The sequence below is a fragment of the Buceros rhinoceros genome, unplaced genomic scaffold (assembly GCF_000710305.1).
Source record: "Buceros rhinoceros silvestris isolate BGI_N320 unplaced genomic scaffold, ASM71030v1 scaffold47526, whole genome shotgun sequence".
In the NCBI taxonomy this organism is placed as follows: domain Eukaryota; kingdom Metazoa; phylum Chordata; class Aves; order Bucerotiformes; family Bucerotidae; genus Buceros; species Buceros rhinoceros.
The window spans coordinates 722-10,861 of NW_010416638.1; the positions used below are offsets into that span (position 1 = coordinate 722).

Below are 10,140 nucleotides of genomic sequence, written 5' to 3' on the forward strand. Positions count from 1 at the left end.
GAAGAATATTTGTGATTTCTTTTCAGGTCCATTATTGCTATTTAAGAAATATAATTTACCAACTTTGCTTCTCTTTCATGACTCACTGCTTTACAAAGGGATATTCACTGCAGAGCCATACAGAGTCACAAAAGTACTTTGCAATCCTACGTAAGCGTTAAGCCAAAAGTCAGTCCTTAGGCAGTTCCAGGAAGTTGTAAGCTTTTTCTTACCTGCACAAAAAAGCCTCAACCCTGGGCCGATCTCCACAAGGAACTGTGATGAACAAGTACAGATTACGTTCATACCTGGATTTTTTTCCACTGATGCTTGCTCCGGTGTGTAGCTTTTCCAGCCATTTGGAGTGGAGCACTGAGCTGATGCTGGCCAGAAGGGCTCTGGCTGGGCTGGTATTTATCAGCTTTACCTGTGCTTCAGGGAGAAGTCATGGTAGTTTGCTCTTTCAGCTTACACTAGCCTGTGGTTGTAGTGTGTTTCCCAGTCTTGATCTCACATGCTGGTGGTTAGAGTGCTTGTCCAGTCTGTGAGGACCCAAGTGCAGTTCTCTCTGACGGAGTGGAGTTGAGACTGTCATGTACTTTCTGAGTGCCAGGGAATCAAGTATTTTTGAAGCATGGAAGGTTGAGAGCTCTTTCATTAGGTATAGTGTCACACACTTATGGGAACTCAAAATAGAGCATAAGTTACGGTTTTCTGTGTACAGGCCCTGGGAAAGGAGCTGTGATAAGGCACTTCTCTAAATGTCCTGTTTATGTGCCCTGTAGCTCTTGAGGTATTAGGAATCCAGCTAAGCATCCTGCAGCTCTAGATAGATGCCAACTCCAAACCATCAAGTCGTAACCAAGTTTTTATTATCAAGCATATATTTATGTATCAGGAGAACTTTGTTGAAGGAGACCAAGGTGTCTGGGGATACAAGCATTGCCAGGGCTAGGTGGAAGCTGAGCAGCGGTTTTAAAGAACTGTATTTTGGCCTGGGGCACCAGGTTTCTCCTGTAAGTCCAGCCCCTAGCAGAAAATATCTGTTTGCAATAGGACCTAGTGAAGATAGTGGCCACCACGAAGGATTATAGTGGAGAGGGCCAAGAATGCAGCGTCTCCCCAGTTTGTTTGTGCCTCTCCTCTGCTGCTTTTGGGGTTACGGCCAAAGTTTCCATTTTGTGGCTCATTAACGTACTGTGAAGTCTCTGCTAGAATAAATAAGCTTGCCTGTAAATAGATAAAGACTTGGCTTAACGGTGAAGCATTCTGTTAGTCTGTAACTCTGTCTTATTAAATCTGCTTCATTCTTCCGGGACCTATTAGTGATAAAAGTACAGTGTTAGCTTTGTCTCCAGCAGCAGGCAAGCTCATCAGCTGCTGAGTTCATACTGCGGCATGTGACTGCGCTTGTTAGGGGAATTAGAAAGGATGAAGTGTTTCATCCCAGTGCCGTCATCGGATAGGCTGACTTCAGCCCCCTGCTGCTCGGGGCATTACCCAGGCCTTATTTGCCCACTGAGATCACAGTCTTGTTTATTTGGTTTTGATTTTAAATTTAAGTTTTCAGAGCCAATAGGATATTCATCTCTGTTACAGTTTAACTGTCGTTTGTAAAACTGGAGTGTGTCTTGAAGTTGATCTGCATTCTCTGTGATGGATATAGTGTGATTTGGCTAATGGTCAAAACAGAACTAGCTAATTGTGGAAGTCAGCAGGCCTAGTGAAATATATGCTGGAATATATATTGCTGTTACAAGCTCATATTTGTAAACACACAGCAGCATGGGGCTCTGAAATATAATAAGAGAGATGAAGATAATGCCGGTGTCTTGGTGTTCTTGAGAAGCAACTCATTTTCAAATATGGTATGATGTGGATGCTGTCCAAAACCCATCACCTGTGGAAAAAATAGCATCACTACTAGGTTAAAAATTTACGTATTCAGGAATACCCTACAATCCTGTTTGGGTTGTAAAACTCATGAGCTTTTGTATTTGTAAAGATATGTGTATGATTTAGTAGATGCTTATTACAATCTGTCGTGATGCTTCTTTGAATTGCTGTATTCTCCTTGTAGTGTGCACTTTCTTTTCACTAATCCACAGGAATCCCTTGGTTGCATCAAGCCCAAGTATCTAGCTCTTGATTGCCCTTCTACTTTCACATGCATCCAACTGTATTTAGTAGTTTGGGGTGTGAGGAGGAAACAAAGGGATGTTGTTCTTGTATCTAAAAGGATTTGATAAGGTAAACAAGGGATGATGTTCTGGTATCTCAAAGGAACTGATAAAGTAAACAGGAGAAAATCTTGCAAGACAAGAAAGAAACCAGAGGACAATTAAAGAGAGAAGGAACAAGATAACGGGCGGGCTAAAACATTGAATGTGTCAAACTGGGCTTGACTAGGATGGATGAGCCTGTGGAAGCAGCACTGCGCCTGCTTAATAGGCTGTTGACTATTACTTTCTCCTCCTAGGGGAGGCATAAGTCCGAGTTAATGAGACATGCGATGCATGAAATTGTATGATCCAATGTTACCTGTAACATGTAATAGGCATAACAGGTAAGTCTGTAAATCTTGGAGTACCCAGCCAATGGGGAAACAAGGGAGGGATCTTTCGGCCGGGAATAGGGTATAAAAACTCATGTATTTTTCTACCAAATCGTGCCTACTTATCTAGACACCCGATCTTTAAAGAACGTAATAAAAATAGGTGCTTCACTGAGGAGTCTGGCCTGGGTCTCTTTGGTGAGGCTTTCTCTCGCTTGTTTCTCACAGGGGTGAAACATTTTGAATGATAATTTAAAACATGCTTCCTGTAAGATCATCTTCTTGAATTTATCAGGAAACAAGAACTCTGAAATCATGGCAGGGAAACCAAAGCTGCACTATACCAAGGGAAGGGGGAGGATGGAGTCAGTCCGATGGCTCTTAGCAGCAGCTGGGGTTGAGGTTTGTATCTTCTTTTTTTTTATAAGGTGATCAGATTAATCTGTGATTAAAGTATTCATTCTTTGGAAAGGTTTCTCAGTTACATCTCTGCTTAGCGATACAACATTTTATGTCGTGATGCAGAATACATAGATGCAGTGATGCATTCTCTCATGTTTTAATGTATTCCTTGAGCAACAGTTACCCAATAAAAGGATTTTAATGTACAAAGAGAATTGTTAAGTGTCATTTTAGGAACATACATTAAGCTAAAGATATCTTAAATTGTTGCTACAGACCAAACCCATGTATATCTGGCTTTTTGTGAATGCTCATTACTTCTCTGTGTCTTATGATTATTCTTTACGTAAAGACCATGTGTACCACATGAAAAACTTCAGAACTTTATCTCCTAACAAAGTGCTTTTTATTCTTTGGGTCAGGACCTGAGTAGGGTAATTCAGCCAAGCTGCCCTGAAGGCAGTCAGGTTGCTATCTAGATTCATATGAGGTGAAAACCACCTTAAGGCATCTTACTTTCTACATGCAATTTTTTCTTGAGTACAGTACTTTGAAATTGTTTTCTCTGAAACTATTCATACTGCGTTGGAAATAAATAAAAGGCTTTTTTGATGGTCCTCACTTGTGAATGTTGGTGGCAGAAGCTGCAAAACAGGACTACTGAGGAAACAAAGACTTTGACCTCATTCATACGTCTATTTGTTTAAAAAAAGAGAAAAAAATTAATGGGGAAAGAGAGGTGACTTATTAAGAGGCATAACTTAATAACAATTACTCAATATTTCATGTGGCATCAGCTGCTTTTAAGGGAATGATCTGGTGTCTGGTAAATGTGCAGGCAAGTAGAGTGGTCTTTTTAATGAAGGAAGCTGGTTTTGAAGTGTGAAGCATTGTTCATTACTGTGGGGTTGGGGATGCTATACTCCTGGGTTAATTGCTGGAGCAGAGATACAAATAGGAGTAGGAGTCAACACAATCATGAGAAATATGGGGAATAGCGTGGAGAGGTGGAGTCTTATCTTCCAGACTCCATTTCACTTCACCATTGTCTTTGGAGTGACACAGTGTTGTTTCCCATCTTTGCTTTTCAGTTTGAGGAAAAATTCATAGAAACAAAGGAAGACCTGGAAAAATTACAAAATGGTGAGTCTGTAAGCTGTACCCCAAACATAAATTCACACCATTATAATGCAGGTACAACAGGTGAGATTTTTGTAAGACCTCCAAAATGATATGATTGTAAGGAGATTTGAGAGACCTGCTTGTTTGCAAATGCTTTCATCCCTCAGAATTGCAAATGACTTGATGTGTTACCAAGTCTCTTTCTCAGTAGTAGAGAATTCAATGTAGTATTGCAGCAGTCTGAGTAGTTTGCTGCTTTTTCTTCCCTAGATGGAGTCCTGCTGTTCCAGCAAGTGCCCCTGGTTGAGATTGATGGGATGAAGATGGTGCAGACCAGAGCCATCCTCAGCTACATAGCAGGGAAATACAACCTCTATGGGAAAGACTTGAAGGAGAGAGCCCTGTACTGTAACAGTGCAAACTGTCCTTACTAATACTCTACAATGTTTTTTAATATTTATGGGAAGAATATTGCTGTGAAATATCTGCATGTAAAGGTGCACATATATCTGCCAGGGCTTTGTCTACTCGGATTCAGTAATTAGATGAATGCACTTTGTGATTGATACATGATTGTTAATTGTCAATATAGTGAGAATGCTACAGCCACCTTCAGGCTCATTTAATTTCACAGAGACCAGAAGTACATTAATTTCCTGGGCAACTTAATACAAAAATAAAGGCTAAGTATGCCTTTATTTTTTTCTCTTTAAACTGGAAAACAGTAGGAAAAACTACAGTTGCCTGAAGAAAAGTGTCTTGAAGTACTCTAATTTCCTTTTTTCAATATGTAAAGAATCTTTCATAGCTGATATAAAAAAAAAAGACATGTTCAGTGGCTTAATGCTACTGCAAGTTAAACCTGTATTTTCCTAATATTACTTTACTATGTAAGCTATGGATACTTTCCATTCTCATAATCAGAGGGCTAAGGTGAAAGCAAAAATCCTTGTTTATTCTTTCTTTAAAAAAAAGTCATGCAAAAGTTCAATTAAGTCCTTAACCCAAATGACTACCACTTCCTGTAAAGGGTTTATTCTGTGATAATGGAGGGGCAGCTCCAGAGATTTTTGGGACTGGCATGTCTGAACTGACAGTTGGCAGCCATTTGTTGCTGGGATCCTTTTGTGATTAGATCTCAAAACTAATTTTTTTGTTCTCTAGGGTAGTTTGCATATGTGTTCTTTTCTCCCAGAGTGCAGATGAATAGTTTATCAGTGGAAAACAGTGTGAACTCCCCTCAGATACTTTAGTTGCAGACTGTTATTTATACTTTGCTTGTTGCAGACACTGTGAGCCTGTTTATAAAGATCTGTGCTTTGAAAAAAACTGACCTGGAATCAAAGTGGAAGAACAAGAAAACAAAGTAGTGTCTTGTGTTATACCCTCTAATAAGCATTTTCCTCAGTGATCACTGCAGCATTGCATTTCAGGAAAATAACAAAAAAATTGAAATATTCAAATGATAAATGTAAAATAAAAATGTTTGTTTCAGGATTGATATGTATGTAGAGGGAACAACTGACCTAATGGGACCGATCATGACTCTCCCTTTTCAACCAGCTGACGCAAAAGAAAAGAATCTTGCCTTAATCATTGAACGAGCTACAACCAGGTACTTTCCTGTTTATGAAAAGGTAAGTGATAAATCACCAGTAGTCCACGGAAACAGTAAAGGGGGCACAGGTTCCCTGCCACCCCGTTCCCCTGGCCCCATGCACCTACTTTGCAGAAGGCAAGTGACAGTACAACTCTGGAACTGTTTGATGGAGCAAGCCTTCAGCAATGTGAAAAGAGGGCCACAAAATAATATTTGGCTGGTTTAACTACTGCGTATCTTTGCTGTCTTCTTTAAGAATTCTCAAAAAGCAGATCCTACTTTTTAAACCTAGCTGATAGCTCCTAGCATTTTGCATAAACGCACCAGTTAAATACCTGTGCCAGTCGTTAGAACTTACTGCCTGAAAGTCAATATACTTTTGCTGTTCAAAGTTAAATCTAACTGTGCTTTACATTTAAGGACCTCATGCTGTGATCTTTCCCAAATCCATTGCTTAAATATATTACACTTACAGACTATTACTGTCTTTCTCTGAATTCCTCTTTGGCCATCCTTACGTGTGCACAGAGAGGCTCTGCAAACAGGGTATGTCTAGCCTAAAAGCATAAAGCAGTTGCGTACTGGCTAGCACGTGCTAAGGAGTTGGCCTCTGATGAGCTAGGAGGTACAGCATTGGTATGCTTGCTACCCCTGTTGAGCCCGTGAAGAGACTTCTTTGGGTAGGCAAGAGCTGGCTGGGGACGGGTTGTTCTTTGTTTCTCCCTGGAACGTAGCCTGGCTGTTACTGAGTTGCCATTTTCTACCAACCTGTTGTTTTGTTTTTCCCTTTAGGTTGTTTGGGGTGGGTATTTTTGGTTTTTTTTGTGTTAACATTTTCCTGTTTGAATTGAGCCAGCTGTGATCCTCGTCTCACTAGCCTACTTCTAACCTTTTGTACCTTGTATGGTTGCACTATACAGACTTTCTCACAGTGCTTTTTCAGAGCCTAGCAGTTTCCTCAGAAGTCCGTGCCAAGGATACAAAGCTGTGTTGTTTCAGAGCTGAGCATGTTCCTAGCTTGAATCCTTGGTTTTCGCAGGCAGCTGAAATCCGTTCGGAAATCCAGGACTTGATGCAATTTCATGTGCCTCTTTATTGGAGCCTTGAACTGCACAAGGGAAACCTGCAGATGCCGCTCTGTGAAAAAAATTTGCATGTAAATAACATAAGCTACCACTTCTGCAGTCAGAGTTCATATCGATCCACTGCCATACCAGTGGAAGGCTGTGCTGTGAGAGCTTGATTGCACACATAAACCTTTCCAAGATTTGATGTCTGATAACGTAAGTATTTAAGCTGTGAAAAAATAGAAAGCAAATTTAGCCACTGATATTGTCTGAACCTGAGCCTGCATGGCATGAACCACTGTTTGATATGTTTAGTATGTATGCTCACTGGAGAAAAGTCTTTAAATTGTCTAACTTTATAGGTGCTTGCATGGATTTCCTCCATTGTGTGTTTTTGTAGAAATCTGTCTGTAATGAAATATCTAGATAAAATTTGTACATCCTATAGAATTTTTTTTATTCGCTCATATTTCGTAGGCCTTAAAAGATCATGGGCAAGATAATCTTGTTGGCAACAAATTAAGCTGGGCAGATGTTCATCTGCTGCAAGCCATTTTAATGACAGAAGAATGTAAGCCTGATATATTGTCTGCATTTCCTCTGCTACAGGTTAGTAATCATCTGATGTCAATATGGAATGTAACATACAAACGTCCCTGCCCGGTTTTAAAAGTAATTGACATTTAAGTACTGTGTCACCGGCAGTTCTCTGGTCTACTTCCGTGGACTACAGCCACCTGAACGCATGCGCACTGCCTTGCCCCTGGGGCTTCAGAGGGCTCACCTTTTCCCAGCTCTACTCTGCTTTTCCCAGCTGTTCTCAGCTGGCAGGAATTCACTTACTAACACTACCAGTTTGGTCCAGTAATTGCTACTTCCATGCCTTCAAACACAGCAATGATCAACAGGAAGGAAAGTCTGCGGCCTGTTGGGTCTGCAGTTCCTGTCCTTCTCTTTTTGCTAGCAAAATTATATTTTGAAGAAATCGTATACAATCATATACATGTTAAGTTTCTTACATCTTGTTTTCCATGGTGCTTTGCACGGAGGTGTTCCTATCCTTGCCTTTTTTTTATTTCTTAAATATGTCTGCAGGATTTGGATTCAGGCTGTGTTTTTTTCTTGCTTTCTTTTTTCTTCCACTTTTTTTCTTTACTAGATGAATCTTAACTCTTTAATATTTATTTCTCCCATCCCCAACTGAGAAACTAAGATAAACTTCATAGCACCAGCTTTGCAGATCAGGGTATTCACACCTGGATTTTCCAAGAAGACTAATACATTGTAGGTGTATTTTTGCTCACCCCCCTTTTTTCTTTTTAATGTAAAATGCTGACTGCTGAGCTGGCTGTAAGGAGCTACTACGTCTGTTTAGTAAGTATGTCTGAGAAGTAAACACCCAAGTCACCTGATTTTTAAGCTATAAAGGATGGAATTACAATTCCCTTACTCTAATTTGCTTTACTGCTGTTTTTTTCAGGCTTTTAAAGGAAGAATAAGCAACATTCCAACCATCAAAAAATTTTTGCAGCCTGGCAGCCAGAGGAAGCCACCAGCAGATGCAAAGTATGTTGCCACTGTGAGGAAAATATTCAATTTTTAATCACGTCTCTGCTGAAGATAATGCACCTGCAGTATATTACCAGAGCTGTGCCTTATAAGCGTAAACTGCGTAGATGTATTCTGTAGCTTGCTTCATATAGCCAGTGACGTGATAATGGCTGAAACAGAACACACTTTTAAATTAGAGTAAAAGGCTAATTTGGACCTGTTGAGTCCAGAAAGTGGTATTTCATGGAGCGGTGTCATGAAATAAAGTGTGCTGATACTTTGTGTTTGTTTTAATTACAGTACGTGCCTGGTAGGGTAAAATATATCAGCTGTAGCTTCCAGAATACTGCAGATAGCCCTTCTCCTCCCACTTCACAAACTGCAGGAGAGAAGAGGCACTCCATAAAAACAGGGAAGTTACCTAATTCAGACCTAGGTAGTCTCCCTGCTGTATTATTTCGCTCAGAGCTTCAATTAAAAAAAAAAACAAACAAAAACCAGAAACCAACGAAAACCTCATGATTCTTTTAAGTTTACAGGCAAAAGTAAGAATCCCCAGGTGACTCTCCCAAAAGCGAATTTGATCACTGAAAGGTCAAAATTTTTGTGTTTAATTAGCCTGGTATGGTTTTCATCTATCCCCTTACAGCTATTCCCTTGCTCTTCTCTGCTGCTTGGCTAGGTGGTCACAGTGAGGAAAATGCCACTTGACTGTTTTTTTGTAAGGTTTTCCCTTCTCTAGTCACTTTCCAAGTAGTGGGAGACTTACCTTTTTAGTAAAAGAGTTAGCTTTATCTATCTCAGCAGTGCTTAAAGCATGCACTGTATGAGATTCTTCACCCGATTTTCATGGGAACCATCACTGTTCCCTTTAACAGTGCCATAAGCTATTCTTCCTTGCATTTAGTTGTTTTTTTCAGGAGGACTCTAACTGATTAGGCAGAGAAAACAGTCAACCTGTGTATAAGCAGAATTCCTGCCCAGCATAGCTATCTCCCTTTTCCGACTTGTGCATAAGAAGTGCCACATAATGTAACTTAGAGGCACAGACTGGAAATGCTGCATTTCCCCAGGCATTGCCCAGGTGATGTCTGAAGAGTTTTACATTGAAATTACCTGTGTAGCTGGAAGCAGTATTGTGCCATGCCCGCTGAGTACTCAAGTACTTTGAGCTATACCTCTGTTCCAAACAAGTGCTGTGATCACTGAACAGTCGCAGATACTGGCACTGGACATCACCTTTGCATTTTTTTGAATCCTCAGTCCCATAGGGATATGCAGGACCTGCTGAGAATGCTGCTTGCTTGGTCTGCTCAGGAAGTTCAGCAAAAGCTTCTGGATCACAGCTGGGTTTGGAGGCTAGCCCTAGCCCCTGCCCCCAGGGGGCTAGTTCAGAGAATGCACGGAACGGTCAACTCTGGACGTGCTCAAAAATGGTACATCTTACTGCATTTAGGATCTGGGGTAGCAGCAACTGCAGGATGGCTTCTGCATCATTTCAGCACTAGGTTGCCTAACCTTTTCATTTGAATTCATCTAAGGCATGAATCAGCTTGTCTACAGTACAAATATCTAAACCGGCACTGGTCACCCAAGCCTGTTATGGTTGGTGGCAGTTCACTTCCTCTGAGGTGCCTTGAAGTTCTGCTTCAGGATGAAATAAACCACGTTTTACGTGTCCAACTGTCGTGCCGATCTGAAATCTCTAACATACCAGCTCAGTGGCCTGTAAGCCTGGCAACACACCTGGAGGAGACTGATACCAGCATTTGTTAGCTAAAGATTCCAAAGCTGGAGGCTGTGGTTTGGGATTGGGGGAGCGGGGTTGACTTTCTTTTTTTTTTTTTGGTCATTTGTGCCTTAAA

At 40.8% G+C, this 10,140-nt stretch overlaps 1 protein-coding gene across 1 annotated transcript; it reads left to right on the forward strand.

The window, feature by feature from the left end:
• The first annotated feature begins 2,830 nt into the window (after positions 1–2,830).
• LOC104488382 (glutathione S-transferase) lies at positions 2,831–8,554 on the forward strand. The gene is made up of 6 exons (XM_010137854.1): positions 2,831–2,935; positions 4,027–4,078; positions 4,328–4,460; positions 5,553–5,694; positions 7,202–7,333; positions 8,205–8,554. The coding sequence occupies exons 1-6, from the start codon at positions 2,849–2,851 to the stop codon at positions 8,325–8,327; spliced, it is 669 nt and encodes a 222-aa protein (XP_010136156.1). The 5' UTR covers positions 2,831–2,848; the 3' UTR covers positions 8,328–8,554.
• Positions 8,555–10,140: the final 1,586 nt, after the last annotated feature.